Raw genomic sequence first — 19,875 nt, 5'->3', positions numbered from 1 at the left:
ATGAACACGTGCATTTGGATCAATGAGCAGAACATTTTAGCAGGGATCATCAGTGGAACTATTCTAACCATGTCCAATTGAGGGGAACACTGTGCCGAGACCCACCGCGGCTTACATACCTGCATCAAGTTGAATCGAGCCACTTCATTGATTGGCGCATCAGAAATAATCCCATACTGCTCTGGATTCACTATGGCGGGGCAGATGAAACATGTCAGTAGGAGGTCGGTGCACATAGACCTCACCTCCCCAACGTCCTGACCTTCCACACATGAGAGGGTTTTGTACATCTGAGATACGATCCACCTCAGGCTGTGTGGGAAGCAGTAGGTATTTTGCTTTAAATATCCAATAAACTTGTTGACCAGTGTGACCAGTTTGGCTTCATTGGACTCGACCATCTCCTGGACCTTCTGTCTAAAGCGGTCACTGCCCTTCTCCCCGAATAATTTTTCTTGCTGCGCTGGGGAGAAGCGCTCTGTCAGTTTGCTTGGATCTATCTCCAGATGGTCTTCATCCTCAACTAATAGCTGCATGATGGGTTCATGGAGAGTCGCAGTTAGGAAGAGCTTGGCTGAGAACAGACCCTCAGAGAAGAGTTTGAAGATTATGCTGAAAGCACAGGTACCTTTCCGGAGCAGACGACGAGGATTGTCGCTTTCCTTCAGCTCAAACTCAATCAAGTAGCGTAACACCTGGAGCAGGTAGCTTTCATCCTCCTGCATGATACAGTTTCCATAAAGAGACGTGAAGACTGTGTGGATAACGCTCTGAGCATTTTCCTGGTTTAGCTTCTCCCCAGCCACAAGACAAGAAGCAATCAGTCTTGGGTTTTCACGAAGTCGATTAAGAAACTCGCCATATGCGGTCTCCTGAAATCCGAGCTGCTTGTAGCCGTCCACAAACTGGGTGTCCTCAAGCTCCTTGGCATGCTGACAACATTCTGCAGGTGACGCTTCAGCACTAGGAATAAGAAATAAATCAAGTGACTTTTTGTGCCTTGTATATGTGATGACTAACACAAGAGAAACGACAAAAGGGACCACCGAGGGAAGAGAAACGACAAAAGGGACCACCGAGGGAAGAGAAACGACAAAAGGGACCACCGAGGGAAGAGAAACGACAAAAGGGACCACCGAGGGAAGAGAAACGACAAAAGGGACCACCGAGGGAAGAGAAACGACAAAAGGGACCACCGAGGGAAGAAAAACAACAAAAGGGACCACCGAGGGAAGAGAAACGACATAAGGGACCACCGAGGGAAGAGAAACGACAAAAGGGACCACCCAGGCAAGAGAAACGACAAAAGGGACCACCGAGGGAAGAGAAACGACAAAAGGGACCACCGAGGGAAGAGAAAAGACAAAAGGGATCACCGAAGGTAGAGAAATGTCAAAAGGGACCACCGAGGGAAGAGAAACGACAAAAGGGACCACCGAGGGAAGATAAAGGCACAAAAGGGATCACCGAGGGAAGAGAAACGACAAAAGGGACAAAAAAGGGAAGAGAAACGACAAAAGGGACCACCGAGGGAAGAGAAATGTCAAAAGGGATCACCGAGTCATAAACATTACACTGCTCCATCTTAACATCCTGGAAATGTGTAATAAAGCAAATTGACCAAAGATGGGATGATTGATCGGATTTGTGAAAACACCCATAGAGTATAATGTATCCTCATTCACAAGTTGACAGGATACTTTACCTAGTGAGTATAAGTCTGTCCAAATTTATTCTCTGCTGTTTAGAAATCCAAGATGTGCGGTACAGCTTCTCTGCCGTCTTCAAGACATCTGCATTCAGCCTCTGGATCAGCTGTTTTTCCGAGTTGACGTAGAGGCGTTCCTGCTTGAGATGGCGGGCGAGCGTGTGGATATCCGGCTTCACCATTTTGGGACCCAACGAGAACCGCTTGACCTACAATATATATACATATATCAATTAGTATGACGATATTAGTCTTTGCAGACAATCCAGCACAATTATCAACGATCGGCCAACGACTCAAAAAATCTACAATTTACTAAAAATTCAATTTTTGGTCATTTCATGCAAAATAAAGGTTTTTGAAACATTTAAGGTTATATCAATTTCCAGCGAAATCCTACTTATTTGGTGTTCACACTGCAGAGATCTACGTGTTCGCAGCTTCCCCTGGACCACCTTGCATGAAGCCGTGTGATGATCTACCTTGCCCACCGTACCAATAAATACTGCCGCTACTATATATATATTACAGCAGTATTCGTCTGAGGCGGCATTTATTTTTACCAGCGAGTTTATGACATTACTCTGGGGGCGGCAGTGACAGCATCAGGATCTGGTGGAAGCAGAGAATCCCATAATAACTACATTATTGGAATATGTGGATGATGATGATGATGATGATGATGAATAGGCCCCTTTCACATGCAACTTTTTCTATAAACTTTTTGGCAACTTTCCTGGTACAGATTTATGTAGAATACGGTAGAAGAGATTTGTATGCAGTTGGACATCGCGTAGACATATACACGGCTAGTACCTAAATTTAACAAAAAGCTTGTATGGCCCGTACCCTGAAGTCAAATGTTCCTCTGCCCTCTCATTCCCGCTTCCCTAAAAGGTCTCCTTGCACTTTTGATATGTCAGTTGTAGCAGAAGTTTTGAGACACCCACTGACTGCAGAAATGGAATCATAGGCTTCATCTTCAAAGTGAAATAAAACTGGACGTGTTACAGAGCGGCTCCTGCTACCAGGCCACACAAAACCTAATTAGTGCCCATCTGTGCAGCGTTTTTTGGGCCAGAACAGGCGCAGGAGCGCCGGGGGACTAGACCGAGTCACCCAATAGTGATCTGCGGCGACCGGAAGACGGGGGAGATGGCGTGGGAGCTTCGGCCGGAGGACGCGGGCGCCATCTTGGCGCGCAATCGCCACATCCCGGCACATGCGAGAGAGGACGGGTTGAAGAGAAAGGAGACGCCTGGTTCATCGCCGTACGCTGAGGAGATTAGCCGCACGCCTGCTGGGGACCTATCGGCGGTTATCAGCTAACGACGCCACACTCACCCTGAGAAAGCCGGCTGCGCAGGTGAGAGCTGGGAGTCTGGGGAGCCCTCGGCATGGGCTGGCCGGGCGGGCGCGCTGAGAGGAGGTCTGCTGATCACCGCTGTGCTGGGGTGAGGCGGCTGAGCCCTGGGAGGGAACTGGCTGCGGCTGAAGACCACCGCTGCGCCCAGACAAAAGGGAAGTCCCGCTCTCATCTATCCCTGCTCCTTGTCGCTCCCCTCCTGGTTGCGGTTGTGGGACACAGCAAACCGCATAGTCCCTCTCCAGATAAACTGCAGCTACGGTCTTGGCCTTTTCCTTTCGGCCTGGACTGTACCCTGGAGCCCTGTGTCCTGCTACTAAAATTGGTTCAACGAGCATAAGTTGCTGCAGCAGACAACACACGGACATAGCACTTCTTATCATATACCGAGAGGCTGGGATGAGCTTTCCAGCAATGAAGATGAGCTAAACACCTAACCTGGCGCGCAGGTGATATTTTTTTTAAAAACAGGCGCTCAACATAGATATAATGGTTAAAACTAGTAAGGAGCGCTGCAAAATCTCTACTACTACCTCACAGCAAGAAAAACAAAACGAGATGGAGAAATACCTGAAACGCAAACCTCTTACAGTTCGCGCAGCACATAAAAATTCTCATTCTAATAGTGCACTGGAAGAACATATAGAGGACTCTGATTCCAGCGATGTCGCTTCAGAGAGTGATGTTCCCCAAGGGCACTCTGGAGGAATAGCTACCGTATTTTTCGGACTATAAGACGCACCGGACCATAAGACGCACCTAAGTTTTAAAGGTTGAAAATAGGAAAAAAAATATTTTGAAGCAAATAACGGGGTAAAATATTTAATAACATAAATAACATAATATTTCACCAATGCAAATGTAAACAGAACTCAGCAGCAACATTAACAACCATTACTGATTTAAGTACAGAAACTCCTCAGTCATCAGGGAACCCCAAGAACTCCTCCTCATCACTACTGTCCGTATTTAAGAAGCTCGGTTCCTCAGAATCACTAGTATCACTGTCTTCACTCTGTTCATAGAGGATGTCATCTTCAGAGCCATCTAAGGCATTGCTGATGCCACATATTTTGAAGGACTTCACAATGGTTTCATCCTTAACGGACTGCCATGAGGTTTTCACTCACTCACAAACTTGGGTGATTGTGGGTCTCTTCATTCGTCCAGTTGGTGTCAGATCATGGTTTCCAGCTGCCATCCACTTATTCCACTCTTCTCTCATGAAAACTTTAAATGGCTTGTTGATGGAAACATCCAAAAGGTTGCAACTGATTGGTAAGCCCCCCAGGAATTACGGCAATATGGGTTTTCTCTTCTTTAAATCTCCTTTTTGGGGCTTCAGTGATATGTGCCCTAAACTGGTCCAGCACTAATAGAGCAGTTTTTTTCAGGAGCCCTCCAGGACGTTTGGACCACACTTTTTCTATCCATATCTTCATGCCATTTTCATCCATCCATCCCTTGTCGTGAACATGGACAATGACTCCTTTTGGGATTGCCTCTTTTGGCATGGTTTTTCTCTTGAAAATCAGCAGTGGAGGCAATTTGGTGCCATCTGCACAGCAGGACAACACAACGGTATAATGGGTTTTCTCATGCCCTGATGTCTTCACGGCTATAGTTTTGGCACCTTTCACATCAACCGTTTTGTTTGACAGAACATCGAAGGTCAATGGGACTTCATCCATGTTCCCAATCTGAGTCATTTCATATCCATTTTTCTTTCTTGCTTCCAGTACAAATTTGTGAAAAGACACAATCTTGGTTTCGTATTCTTTAGGCATTTTTTTGTGCAATCCTAGTTTTTGTGCGCATAGCAAGGCCACATCGCTTCATAAATCTATAGCACCATGATGGTGTTCCTGTGAAGTCCTGAATGCCTTTCTCTGCAGCAAGACGTTTAGCTTCATAAATGATCATTTTGGTCGATACAGAATATCCATTGTTCCTGTGACGTATGATCCACTCTTTCACATCCACTTCTAAATGTGGCCACTTTGCAGCATGCCCACGTAAACATTTTTTATTTTTGTCCATTTTTTGAAGCTGATCCTCCTGTTTCCTCCATTCCCGTATCATTTTTTCTGTTGGAGGTGGCCCAAAGTGTCTCTCCGCTGCCCTGTTCCCATGTTCTTTGGCGTACTTCACTACCTCCAGGTTAAAAGGGATTTTATATGAAATCCTTCTCTGCTTGGACATCTTTCCAGGAGAGTATGGTAACGTACGGTATCTTTCTGCAAGAAAATACAAAATTATGGTATCAGTACGGTACTTTGTCCTGCTGCTGACACGGTTATGGTGGGGGATCTGCTGCTGGAGGGCCACAGGTAGTGCTACACTCTTTTACCGAACAACACCCCACCAAGGAGAACATTTGCAAGGAGTTTGTATGTTGTCCCCAGGTTTGTGTGGGTTTCCTCCGTATTCTCTGCTTTCCTCCCACACTTCCAACATACCTATACAGATAGAGATATTGTGAGCCCCAATGGGGACAGTGATGATAATGTCTGTAAAGCACTGTGGAATAGGATAGTCGAATATACGGTACCGTAGGCAATGCATAATAAAAAATACGGTAATACCGATACCGTAATTGACCACTACCGTAACTCTGTGGTACGGTAATTTTTCTGTTCACCGTATGTGTGAGGTTTTTTTTTAGCAAGCTGGAATTTTTATTGGTACCAATTTGTGGTATGGCACCGTAGTTACGGTATGATTTTCAATCACTTTTTTATGCGGCGGGATGAAAAAAAAGTGTGTACACAGATTGGTGACATCTTGTATTTTTTGATGGGTTAAAAGGGTTTTTCTGGCACCGTTTGCTTCAGGATTGGAAAGTGAGTAGTGCTGACATCCTACCATCAAAGTGAACCAAGGCACCGGCATGACACTGTAGTTACCGTACCAATCATGCATCTGTGTACATGTGAATGCAGCTCACCTCCCAATGCGGAAGTACCGTAAACACTACGGTATAAAGGGAACCTGACAGCTGATACATGCTACCGTAATCCACGGACAGCATGTATCAGACACTGGCTGTATGATCTACCGTAAGCCAGGTATGGTATGCTTCACTCTGAAATGCTACGGCGTTTCAGAGAAAAACACACTGTACCGTACCTTTGGCTTTTCCCCTCCTGCTGCCAATCACTGACAGGTCACTCATTGGGAGCAGATGGGGAAAAGCGGCTGGGGACCTGTCTGACTAGTCTTTGGGTGGCTTTTAAAGTACGAGCTTTTCAATGCATAGTCAGCATGTACGGTATTAGCCTAACAGTGGGCTGTATGACTTTAGCCACTTTTTTTTCCTCTGAAATGCTGTGGCATTTCAGAGAAAAAAGTGGCTAAAGTCATACAGCTTGCTGCTACACTAATGCACGCTGCCTACGCATTGGACAGCCTACGGTATATTTAGAAAACATCACCTTTAATACCATATGTCATAGGTGCCATTTATTGTACGGTATGTTTCCACGTTCATTCAGGAAACGCAGTGCTTTGGAGGCAGCGGATGCCCCGCTCCACCCAAAGCATCACCCCCTGTTGTATGCGTGGTGATTCCAAATGTGTTACCGTAATTGAGCACATGTGGAAGCACCGCATCGTATTCATTGACTGGTATTTACGATATCTTGCTGAGACGCAGCGTCTCCGCAAGATAGACATGCTGCAGTCTATAGAGACGCGCTGCATGTCCGGATACACAGGGCCGCCGTATGCGGCCCTGCACGCATAGTGGAGATGGGATTTCATAAAATCCCCTCCACTATGCTGTAACATATGGACGCTGCGGATTGGATGCTGTGGATGTACGCAGCTTCCAATCCACAGCAAATCTGGATGTATTATGCCACATGGAAACAGGCCCTAACTCTCAACATGCAGCTCCTGTAACATGCTGGGAGTTAGGCTAGGTTCACATTGCGTTAATGGGTGTCCGCTAGCAGACTCCGTTACATGGCGAAATTGTCGCAATTAGCGCCATGTAACGGGTCCGTTAGCGCACCCATTGACAGCAATGTGCTAACGGGTCGCCAACGCATCGCTAGCGCGTGCCATTTTCGGCACGCGCTAGCGATGTCCCGTTATTTTCTGACGGACCTTGGACGCTGCAAGCAGCGTCAGAGGTCCGTTCCTTGCTAGCGCAGATCGGGCATCTGCGCTAGCGGGATCGGCAAACGCGATCCCTAAAGTGACATTGCGTTAGTGCAATCCGCTAGCGCTATGCGCTAAACGGATTGCTCTAACGCAATGTGAACCTAGCCTTAGAGTTCATGAGTGTGAGTGTTTTAGTGTAACTTTTTTTTTTTTTTACTTTTAATGCAAATTACCGTGAAGGGAAGACGTTCTCCTATCCAGATCACGAGCCACAGTGACAGTAGCTGATGAGACAGGGCCAGTACGTCACTGCAGCACGTGACCGGATGTGAGACCTCCTACTTCCTGTTGCCGCAGTATACCGATTCAGTACAGTGGCTGCTCTAAGACCTCCAGGAGCTGCTCCGCCGACAGACCTCAGCGACTCCGCCGGCGGCTCCCACAATGCGCTCCACCACCGGCGGCTCCGACATGGCCGCTGCACCGGACTCCGCCGGCGGCTCCCCCACTGCCGGCGGCTCCGGCTGGTGGCTCCCGCAGTGGCCGCTGCACAGCAGGCGGCGGTCGTAGTGGCCACTCCAGCAGGGCCACTCCGGACAGACCTCCGCCGGCGGCTCCGGCTGGTGGCTCCCGCAGTGGCCGCAGCACAGACTCCGCCGGCGGCTCCCCCACTGCCGGCGGCTCCGGCTGGGCCGCTGCATTGCAGGCGGCGGTCGTAGTGGCCACTCCAGCAGGGCCACTCCGGACAGACCTCCGCCGGCGGCTCCCACACTACCGCTTCACTGCCGGTGGCTCCGGCTGGGCCACTGCACTGCAGGCGACTCCTGTAGTGGCAGCTCCGGAACAGAGCTCCGTGACTCCACCGCTGGCGGCTCTGGCAGGGCCGCTCCACTGTCGGCAGCTCAGGGAGTTGCTGTAACACCGCCGGCGGCTCCCGCAGTGGCCGCTCCACCGCCGGTGGCTTTGGCAGCGCTGACAGACCTCTGTCCCAGCTCCTGCGAACCCCATCTAAAAGGTACATTCCATCTATAAGACGCAACCTCATTTCCCCCCTGAACTTGAGGGGGGAAAAGTGCGCCTTATAGTCGGCAAAATACGGTAAATCCTTTCTCAAAAAAGCACTAGCTTTGGCGATGAAGCCGTTAATAGCTGAGGTCTCGGGCCTAAGAACAGACATACAACAAATCGGAAATAGGGTGGAGGCTTTGGAAACTACTCAATCTTCCATAATAAGCCACTCAAACATCATCAAAGATCACCTGGAATTTCACAGATCACAACTTAACTCTGAATCCTTGCTTCTAGAGCAGGGGTCCCCAACTCCAGTCCTCAAGGCCCACCAACAGGTCATGTTTTCAGGATTTCCTTAGTATTGCCCAGGTGATAATTGCATTACCTGTGCAAAACAAAGGAAAACCTGAAAACATGATCTGTTGGTGGGCCTTGAGGACTGGAGTTGGGGAACACTGTTCTAGAGGACCAAGAAAAGCGGAGCCGCAGAAAAAAATATTAGAATTAAAGGCATACCGGAAAGCGTCTCTAATGAAGTCCTTGAGAAATCAGCCCAAGAAATTTTCGCTTTGCTACTTCCACAAGAAAAATGTGTCCAGATGATAATTGAAAGAATACACCGTTCACTTCGGCCCAAACCCAAAATCTCAGACCCCCCAAGGGATGTGATATGCAGCCTCCTGAGCTACCTGGATTCTTCTGCAATTCTGAACGCGGCTAGAGATGCGAAGAAAAATTTATCTTATGAGGGATCGTCCATACAACTTTACCAAGACTTGGCCCCCTCAACTCTTGCAAAACGGAGAATCCTGAGGCCCCTTTTAGAGGTTCTTCGGGCAAATAAAATTCCGTACAAGTGGTTATTCCCATTTGGACTGTTAATCCATGGCGGAGGAAAACAAGCCACGATACGCCACCCTGACGATCTCGTGAAGGTTTGGGACATCTTTCAAATTGAGGTTCCCTCTTGGCTGCTCCTTGACACCTCATTGAATGCTCCCCCTAAACTCAACCCGTTGAAAGACCAGGGAGACTGGTCCCCGGTTAAGAGATTTTCATCACCAAAACAGGGGAAATCTGGAGCTAAAAAGAAACCCCCTCCCTGAGTTTCCCTTGAACTCCCGAGGCTTCATATTGTCCGCTCGCCTTTCGCGAGCTCTACAGGCTCTACAGCTAGCTACTATAACAATAGCTTCGTATAATATTAAGGGTCTGCGTTCCCCAAACAAACGTGGCCAGATCATGAGATTCCTACACTCCAAAAATAACATTCTAGTATAATATTTTTTCAAGAAACCCATTTTAAAACTGGTTGAACCCCAGATATGTCACGGTCGTTTTTCCCTACCTGGTACCATAGCACAGGTCTCTCGGCGTCCAGGGGTGTAAGCATTGCAATTAAAAAAAAAATGTTCCATTTAGCTCACAGGACACTCTTTTGGACCCAGAGGGAAGATATGTCATGGTTAAAGGGCTTTTAGCTAACACGCAAGTTACTTTTTGCAATTTCTATGCCCCCAATAATAATCAAATCAACTGGATCTGCAAGGTTTTGGATACACTTACCGTAGTTTGTTTAAAGAGGGTCTTTTGATAGTGGGAGGGGATCTCAATGTCTCATTTACCCCCTTGTTGGACACCTCATCGGGCAGATACTCAATTTCACAAAAAACTCAGAAACCTTCATTTGGGCATTCAAGCTTTACAATTGACTGACCCGTGGAGAACTCTATTCCCAACAACGAGAGATTATACTTTTTTCTCGCCCCCTCATAATAGCTATCATAGAATAGATTATTTAGTAATCCAATCTTCACAGCTAAAACTAGTGAAATCAGCTGACACAGACGTCATCTCGTTATCCGATCACGCACCGATCTTTTTGGAAATATCTGTTAGCTCCCTGCCTAGGCCCTCTTTCACTTGGACATTAATTGAAAAGCTTCTAGATTCCACCTCACATATAACCAAATTCACAACCATCCTTGACCTTTGTTTCAAGGAAAACTCCCTCTCTGGTCCTTCCACGCCAATGGTTTGGGAGGCGCACAAAACTGTTTTAAGAGGAGAATTCATAGCTCTAGGATCGTACCTAAAGAAGCAGAGGTCAACGGTGGTGCTTTCTATCCTCCACCAGATAAATTCATTTGAAAAATTTCATTAAAAAAAAAAATCACAACTGGAGGAGGTTCAGACGAAGCTCACGGCACTTAGGTCCTCTTTAAAGGACCTCTTAAATGTTCAATCGGCCAAACTCTACATGAGAAGCCAACAGAGGTTTTATCTACATGGCAATAGAAGCAGCAAACTTATGACCTCTCTCCTGAAAAAACACAGAGGCCATACTTTTATTTCTAATTTGAAATCCTCCAGAAGCTCTGTGGTGTCTGAGTCATCTGATATTGCTAATGAATTCCAAAACTTCTACTAACGCCTTTATAACATAGATATACCGGACGATATGAGAGACCCTGCTACATCAATAGACTCTATAGACAGATTCCTATTCCTCGTTATCGAGTGAGGACTACACATTTCTACAAACACCAGTTACGCCTGACGAGGTGCTGGACGTTCTTCCAACCATCCCTAATGGAAAAGCCCTGGGCCCAGATGGCCTCCCAATAATTTACTATAAAAAAATTAATAAAACCATTGTTACCGCATCTAGTAGCCCTCTTCAATTCTTTCCTCGCAGGGAACTATCCATACCAGCAAGCTCTGGAAGCTTTTATTACAATTTTACCAAAAGAAGGTAAAGACCCGAAGTTTTGCGCAAGTAATAGACCAATATCTCTTCTTAATACAGATATAAAATTATGGGCAAAAATTCTAGCAAACAGACTAAGAGATATTCTCCCTAAATTAATCCATCCTGACCAAGCGGGGTTTGTCCGGGGACGAGAGGGCAAGGACAACTCTACTAAAATACTCCAATCTATCATGTATGCCAAAAAACGAGGCATCCCCCTGACTCTTCTATGCACAGATGCTGAAAAAGCATTTGATAGGGTGAGCTGGAGATACATGGAACAAGTACTACTCAAATTTGTTTTTCCTCCACAATTCAATGTACCTGCTGATTGTTTGTTAACCCCTTCCCGACCCATGACGCCACGTAGGCGTCATGAAAGTCGGTGCCAATCCGACCCATGACGCCTATGTGGCGTCATGGAAAGATCGCGTCCCTGCAGATCCGGTGAAAGGGTTAACTCCCATTTCACCCGATCTGCAGGGACAGGGGGAGTGGTAGTTTAGCCCAGGGGGGGTGGCTTCACCCCCTCGTGGCTACGATCGCTCTGATTGGCTGTTGAAAGTGAAACTGCCAATCAGAGCGATTTGTAATATTTCACCTATTATAACTGGTGAAATATTACAATCCAGCCATGGCCGATGCTGCAATATCATCGGCCATGGCTGGAAATACTAATGTGCCCCCACCCCACCCCTCCGATCGCCCCCGCCCATCTGGCCGGTACACTGCTCCGGCTCCCCTCCGTCCAGTGCTCCGCTCCCCCCGTGCTCTTGTCCGCTCCCCCCGTGCTCCAATCACCCCCCCGTGCTCCAATCACCCCCCCTGCACTCCGATCCACCCCCCCCTTGCTCCGTTCCAGCCCCCCGTGCTCCGTTCCAGCCCCCCCGTGCTCCGATCTTCCCCCCCGTGGTCCCCCCCCCATCATACTTACCGATCCTGCCGGGGTCCCGTCCGTCTTCTCCCTGGGCGCCGCCATCTTCCAAAATGGCGGGCGCATGCGCAGTACGCCCGCCGACCGGCAGATTCGTTCCAAAGTGCATTTTGATCACTGAGATAGATTATATCTCAGTGATCAAAATAAAAAAAATAATAAATGAACCCCCCCTTTGTCACCCCCATAGGTAGGGACAATAAAAAAATAAAGAAAATTTTTTTTTTCCACCAATGTTAGAATAGGGTTAGGGTTAGGGGTAGGGTTAGGGGTAGGGTTAGGGGGTAGGGCTAGGGGTAGGGCTAGGGGTAGGGTTAGGGGTAGGGCTATGGGTAGGGTTAGGGCTAGGGTTAGGGTTAGGGCTAGGGTTAGGGCTAGGGTTAGGGGTAGGGTTTCGGTATGTGTACACGTATTCTGGTCCTCTGCGGATTTTTCCGCTGCGGATTTGATAAATCCGCAGTGCTAAACCGCTGCGGATTTATGGCAGATTTACCGCGTTTTTTTTCTGCGCATTTCACTGCGGTTTTACAATTGCGATTTTCTATTGGAGCAGTTGTAAAACCGCTGCGGAATCCGCAGAAAGAAGTGACATGCTGCGGAATGTAAACCGCTGCGTTTCCGTGCAGTTTTTCCGCAGCATGTGTACAGCGATTTTTGTTTCCCGTAGGTTTACATTGAACTGTAAACTCATGGGAAACTGCTGCGGATCCGCAGCGTTTTCTGCAGCGTGTGCACATACCTTTAGAATTAGGCTATGTGCACACGGTGCGGATTTGGCTGCGGATTGGCCGCTGCGGATTCGCAGCAGTGTTCCATCAGGTTTACAGTACCATGTAAACATATGAAAAACCAAATCCGCTGTGCCCATGGTGCGGAAAATACAGCGCGGAAACGCTGCGTTGTATTTTCCGCAGCATGTCAATTCTTTGTGCGGATTCCGCAGCATTTTACATCTGTTCCTCAATAGGAATCCGCAGGTGAAATCCGCACAAAAAATGCGGGAAATCCGCGGTAAATCCGCAGGTAAAACGCAGTGTCTTTTACCCGCGGATTTTTCAAAAATGGTGCGGAAATATCTCACACGAATCCGCAACGTGGGCACATAGCCTTAGGGTTAGGGTTGGAATTAGGGTTGTGGTTAGGGTTGTGATTAGGGTTATGGCTACAGTTGGGATTAGGGTTAGGGGTGTGTTGGAGGTAGAATTGAGGGGTTACCACTGTTTAGGCACATCAGGGGTCTCCAAACGCAACATGGCACCACCATTGATTCCAGCCAATCTCGTATTCAAAAAGTCAAATGGTGCTCCCTCACTTCCGAGCCCTGACGTGTGCCCAAACAGTGGTTTACCCCCACATATGGGGTACCAGCATACTCAGGATAAACTGCACAACAATTACTGGGGTCCAATTTCTCCTGTTACCCTTGTGAACCTAAAAAAACGCTTGCTAAAACATCATTTTTGAGGAAAGAAAAATGATTTTTTATTTTCACGGCTCTGCGTTGTAAACGTCTGTGAAGCACTTGGGGGTTCAAAGTGCTCACCTTACATCTAGATAAGTTCCTTGGGGGGTCTAGTTTCCAAAATGGGGTCACTTGTGGGGGGTTTCTACTGTTTAGGCACACCAGGGGCTCTGCAAACCCAATGTGACACCCGCAGACCATTCCATCAAAGTCTGCATTTCAAAAGTCACTACTTCCCTTCTGAGCCCCGACGTGTGCCCAAACAGTGGTTTACCCCCACACATGGGGTATCAGAGTACTCAGGAGAAACTGGACAACAACTCTTGGGGTCCAATTTCTCCTGTAACCCTTGGGAAAATAAAAAATTCTGGGCTAAATAATTATTTTTGAGGAAAGAAAACGTATTTATTATTTTCACGGCTCTGCATTATAAACTTCTATGAAGCACTTGGGGGTTCAAAGTGCTCACCACACATCTAGATAAGTTCCTTTCGGGGTCTAGTTTCCAAAATGGGGTCACTTATGGGGGGTTTCTACTGTTTAGGCACATCAGGGGCTCTGCAAACGCAACGTGACGCCCGCAGAGCATTCCATCAAAGTCTGCATTTCAAAACGTCACTACTTCAATTCCGAGCCCCAGCATGTGCCCAAACAGTAGTTTACCCCCACATATGGGGTATCACCGTACTCAGGAGAAACTGGACAACAAATATTGGGGTCAAATTTCTCCTGTTACCCTTGGGAAAATTAAAAAATTCTGGGCTAAATAATTATTTTTGAGGAACGAAAACGTATTTATTATTTTCACGGCTCTGCATTATAAACTTCTGTGAAGCACTTGGGGGTTCAAAGTGCTCACCACACATCTAGATAAGTTCCTTTGGGGGTCTAGTTTCCAAAATGGGGTCACTTGTGGGGGGTTTCTACTGTTAAGCCACATCAGGGGCTCTGCAAACGCAACGTGACTCCCACAGAGCATTCCATCAAAGTCTGCATTTCAAAACGTCACTACTTCACTTCCGAGCCCCGGCATGTGCCCAAACAGTGATTTACCCCCACATATGGGGTATCAGCGTACTCAGGAGAAACTGGACAACAACTTTTGGGGTCAAATTTCTCCTGTTACCCTTGGGAAAATAAAAAATTGCAGGCTAAAAGATCATTTTTGAGAAAATAATTTTTTTTTTTTTTTTCATGGCTCTGCGTTATAAACTTCTGTGAAGCACTTGGGGGTTCAAAGTCCTCACCACACATCTAGATTAGTTCCTTTGGGGGTCTAGTTTCCAAAATGGGGTCATTTCTGGGGGATCTCCAATGTTTAGGCACACAGGGGCTCTCCAAACGCGACATGGTGTCCGCTAACAATTGGAGCTAATTTTCCATTCAAAAAGTCAAATGGCGCGCCTTCCCTTCCGAGCCCTGCCGAGTGCCCAAACAGTGGTTTACCCCCACATATGAGGTATCGGCGTACTCGGGAGAAATTGCCCAACAAATTTTATGATCCATTTTATCCTACTGCTCATGTGAAAATGAAAAAATTGAGGCGAAAAGAATTTTTTTGTGAAAAAAAAGTACTTTTTCATTTTTACAGATCAATTTGTGAAGCACCTGAGGGTTTAAAGTGCTCACTAGGCATCTAAATAAGTTCCTTGGGGGGTCTAGTTTCCAAAATGGGGTCACTTGTGGGGGAGCGCCAATGTTTAGGCACACAGGAGCTATCCAAACGCGACATGGTGTCCGCTAACAATGGAAATAATTTTTCATTCAAAAAGTCAAATGGCGCTCCTTCCCTTCCGAGCCTTACCATGTGCCCAAACAGTGGTTTACCCCCACATGTGAGGTATCAGCGTACTCAGGACAAATTGGACAACAACTTTCGTGGTTCAGTTTCTCCTTTTACCATAGGGAAAATAAAAAAATTGTTGCTAAAAGATAATTTTTGTGACTAAAAAGTTAAATGTTCATTTTTTCCTTCCATGTTGCTTCTGCTGCTGTGAAGCACCTGAAGGGTTAATAAACTTCTTGAATGTGGTTTTGAGTACCTTGAGGGGTGCAGTTTTTAGAATGGTGTCACTTTTGGGTATTTTCAGCCATATAGACCCCTCAAACTGACTTCAAATGTGAGGTGGTCCCTAAAAAAAATGGTTTTGTAAATTTCGTTGTAAAAATGAGAAATCGCTGGTCAAATTTTAACCCTTATAACTTCCTAACAAAAAAAAATTTTGTTTCAAAATTGTGCTGATGTAAAGTAAACATGTGGGAAATGTTATTTATTAACTATTTTGTGTCACATATCTCTCTGGTTTAACAGAATAAAAATTCAAAATGTGAAAATTGCAAAATTTTCAAAATTTTCGCCAAATTTCCGTTTTTATCACAAATAAACGCAGAATTTATTGACCTAAATTTACCACTAACATGAAGCCCAATATGTCACGAAAAAACAATCTCAGAACCGCTAGGATCCGTTGAAGCGTTCCTGAGTTATTACCTCATAAAGGGACACTGGTCAGAATTGCAAAAAACGGCAAGGTCTTTAAGGTCAAAATAGGCTGGGTCATGAAGGGGTTAAATTCATTTGTTGCATTGTATTACTTACTGCTGTACATCCATGCTGGGGTCACAGGAGATATTATTGTGTTCAAGGTGTTAGAGCATATGTTTGCAGGCAGGCTCAGTGCCTTTGATCATGTAACCTCCCCTGGGGTGTTGGCCAATTGCTAATTCATCCCAAATAAGGACCCACAATCCCTCTCACCTGATCCTTTACTCTGCCCTATAAATTTAGTAGCTTTTTACTTTAAGGGGCGCACGCGTGTGGGGTCAGGCATGCGCATTTCTGCAGCAAAGCATTGCGCAGCTAAGGCTACTTTCACACTAGCTTCGGGCCGATGTACCGACGCATCCTGTGACAACGCAGCACAACGGGGGCAGCGGATGCATTATTACAACGCATCCGCTGCCCCATTGTGAGTTGCGGGGAGGAGGGGGCGGAGTTCTGGCCGCGCATGCGCGGTCGGAAATGGCGGACACGACGCACAAAAAAAGTTACATGTAATGTTTTTTGTTCCGACGGTCCGCCACAACACGACGCAACCGTCGCACGACGGTTGCGACGTGTGGCAATGCGCCGCTAATGTTAGAATACGGGGAAAAAACGCATCCTGCAGCCAACTGTGCAGGATGTATTTTTTCACCAAAACGACGCATTGCGTCGTACGACACTAGTGTGAAATTGGCCTAAGCATAAAGACGCCGCAGTTATTTCAACGGCAGTTAGTCACGGCAGGAGTCATGACTCCACTCTATGATCTGTCTCTTTTGGGTATGTCTGCTGAGTTAGCACTTCTTATTACTTGGATCTAGCTTTTCTATTAACCCATTTTACTCCTTCACCATGTTTACCTATGCCCTTACAGTGTTTGTCCCACTAATCCTCTCTCTCCTTTGCTATCACCAACCCCAGCACTCACTAACCTAGTAAACATCTCCCCTTCCCTCTTACCTACCCCCACCTGTCCTCCTCTGCTCACCTGCTCCTCAACCTCAAATCTGTCCTAAAAAAACATAAAACAAGTCGGCCACTCTCTTTCTCCCACCTGCTCTCCCTTTCTCTGCTTCTCCTCACTGTTGGAGACATATCTACCAACCCGGGACCCACACAGCTCATACCTCCCACTACTACCCCCTCCTATCGCTCCCTATCTAATATGAACTACCGCTATCTATCCAAAATAAAACCCGTATCCCTGACGCCAACCTCCCTGTTCCTTCTCTCTGGAGTACTCTGGAATGCCCGCTCAATCTGCAATAAGCTTCACGTGATTCACAACCTTTTTCTCTCTCGCAATCTTGCCTTCCTTGGCCTCACAGAAACATGGCTAACACCCTCTGACACAGCCTCCCCTGCTGCGCTGTATTACGGAGGCCTCCACTTCACCCTCACCCCGGCAACAAACATGGTGGAGGAGTGGGTCTTCTCCTTTCTCCTAACTGCACTTTTAACCCAATCCCACCTCTACCCTCCCTTATCCTCCCCTCTCTTGAAGTACATTCTGTCCGCATCTACTCTCCCTCCAAACTCCAAGTGGCCATCGTATACCGACCTCCAGGCCCGGCCACTGCCTTTATTGACCAATTCTCCACCTGGCTTCTTCACTTTCTCTCTGCTGACACTCCCACCATCATCATGGGTGACTTCAACATCCCCATCGATACTCTTCAGTCAACAGCCTCCAAACTTCTGTCCCTTACCTCATCCTTTGGACTTATTCAGTGGTCCTCCGCAGCCACCCACATAGACCGACATACATTAGACTTGGTATTCAGCCTTCTCTGCTCTCTAACTTTACCACCTCCCCTCTCCCTCTATCCGACCACCATCTGCTCACCTTCTCTTCCTTGTCCTCCCCACCGGTCATCCATGTCCAGCAAAATGCGCACCCCCGCAGAAACCTTGCACACCTAGACACCCACACTCTCTGACTCTATCTTACCACTAGCATCCATATCCTCACTCCACGACACAGACAGTGCCACTGCTTTCTACAATGCCACTCTCGCATCAGTTATTGACACAGTTGCCCCTCTCGTCCATGGCAGAGTGCGACATATCAATAGACAACCTTGGCACAATAAAGCTCCGGCAAGTGTACAGGGTTGCGAAGCGGCTTTTGAAGAAAAAACACCTGCAAGACGACTTCACTGCATTCAAACAGGCAACACTCGCTTTTAAATCTGCCCTCACCTCTGCTAAACAGGTCTACTTCACAACCCTCGTATCTTCCCTATCCTACAACCCCAAACAGTTATTCAAAATCTTTAACTCCCTCCTCCGCCCCCCACTGCCCCCTCCAACCTCCCTCATCGATGCTGAGGACTTTGCCACACACTTTAAAAATAAGATCGACCAGACAAGGCAAGTCTTCATTGTTCAACCACCACAACCCCTTTGTATACCAGACCAATGCCCAAACCCCATAACCTCCCTATCCAACATCAATGAAGGGGTGCTTAATTGTCTCCTCTCCAAATCGCACCTCACCACCTGTGCACTCGACCCCATCTCATCCCACCTCCTCCCCAACCTCACCACCACACTTATCCCATCCCTAACCCACCTCTTCAATCTATCACTATCTTCTGGCACCTTCCCTACTGCTTTCAAATATGCCACAATCACGCCTATCCTTAAAAAGCCAACCCTCGATCCAACTGCTATGTGCAGTTATCGCCCAATATCCCTGCTCCCTTTCGCTTTCAAACTCCTGGAGCAGCACGTCCACTCTGAACTTTCCTCCCACCTCTCATCTAACTTGCTCTTTGACAATCTACAATCTGGTTTCCGGCCCCATCACTCAACTGAGACAGCCCTGACCAAAATCACTAACGACCTACTTACCCCGAAAGCTAATGGACAATACTCTGTACTCCTCCTTCTAGACTTGTCCTCTGCTTTCGACACGGTTGACAACTGCCTCCTACTACAGATCCTCTCCTCCTTTGGCATCAAAGACCTCGCCCTATCCTGGATCTCCTCGTACCTTTCCAACTGCACATTCAGTGTCTCCCACTCCCACACTACCTCCTCATCCCACCCTTTCTCTGTTGGAGTCCCACAAGGCTCTGTTCTAGGACCCCTACTCTTCTCAATCTATACACTTGGCTTGGGACAACTCAAAGTCCCATGGATTCCAGTACCACCTCTATGCTGATGACACTCAGATCTACCTCTCTGGCCCAGACATCACCGCTCTGCTGTCCAGAATCCCAGAGTGCCTATCAGCCATATCCTCCTCCTTCTCCTCTCGCTTCCTCAAACTCAATGTGGACAAATCTGAACACATTATCTTTCCTCCATCCCATAGATCTTCCTTACCTTACCTGTCTATCGCAATCAATGACATCATGCTTTCCCCCGTACCGGAAGTCTGCTGCCTCGGAGTAACCTTCGACTCTGCCCTGTCCATCAAACCGCACATCCAAGCTCTTTCCACCTCCTGTCGCCTCCAGCTCAAAAATATCTCCAGAATCCGTCCTTTCCTCAACCGTCAATCTACTAAAATGCTTGTGCACGCCCTCATCATCTCCCGCCTTGAATACTGCAACATCCTTTTCTGCGGCCTCCCTGCCAACGACCCTTGCACCTCTCCAGTCCATTCTTAACTCTGCTGCCTGACTAAGTCATCTCTCTCCTCGCTACTCCTCTGCTTCCCCCCTCTGCAAATCTCTTCACTGGCTCCCATTCACTCAGCGTATCCATGACGTCACCGCTGTGCTTTCCGGCCGCTGCGCTTACACATTGCAGAGAAGCACAGCGCCGGAGAGGACAGACGCCGGAATGTAAGTATGTAGTGTTTGTTTTTTTTACATTTACGCTGGTAACCAGGGTAAACATCGGGTTACTAAGCGCGGCCCTGTATTCTCATTACAATCTGTTTTCTTGTTTTTTTTCTTTTGCCTACTTAAATATCATTCACCGTATTCTCAGAAAAAGATACATTCAATAATGTTGTTTCGGAATTTTTCGTTCTCA

The 19,875-nt window shown here is 47.2% G+C and overlaps 1 protein-coding gene across 11 annotated transcripts in view; it reads right to left on the bottom strand.

Annotated features, from left to right (window-relative positions):
- The window catches only part of GAPVD1 (GTPase activating protein and VPS9 domains 1), a 90,271-nt gene that overhangs the window by 47,504 nt on the left and 22,892 nt on the right, over nucleotides 1–19,875 (bottom strand). For all 11 annotated transcript variants that reach the window (XM_069748494.1, XM_069748498.1, XM_069748496.1 and 8 more), the window contains exons 2-3: nucleotides 1,706–1,917; nucleotides 120–963 (exon numbers count right to left, since the gene is read on the bottom strand). In XM_069748494.1, coding sequence (XP_069604595.1) covers nucleotides 120–963; nucleotides 1,706–1,917 — 1,056 coding nt within the window. The remainder of the gene's footprint in view (nucleotides 1–119; nucleotides 964–1,705; nucleotides 1,918–19,875) is intronic.

Source organism: Ranitomeya imitator, chromosome 2, assembly GCF_032444005.1.
Source record: "Ranitomeya imitator isolate aRanImi1 chromosome 2, aRanImi1.pri, whole genome shotgun sequence".
Classification (NCBI taxonomy): Eukaryota; Metazoa; Chordata; class Amphibia; order Anura; family Dendrobatidae; genus Ranitomeya; species Ranitomeya imitator.
This window is presented reverse-complemented; position numbering and strand designations above follow the sequence as displayed.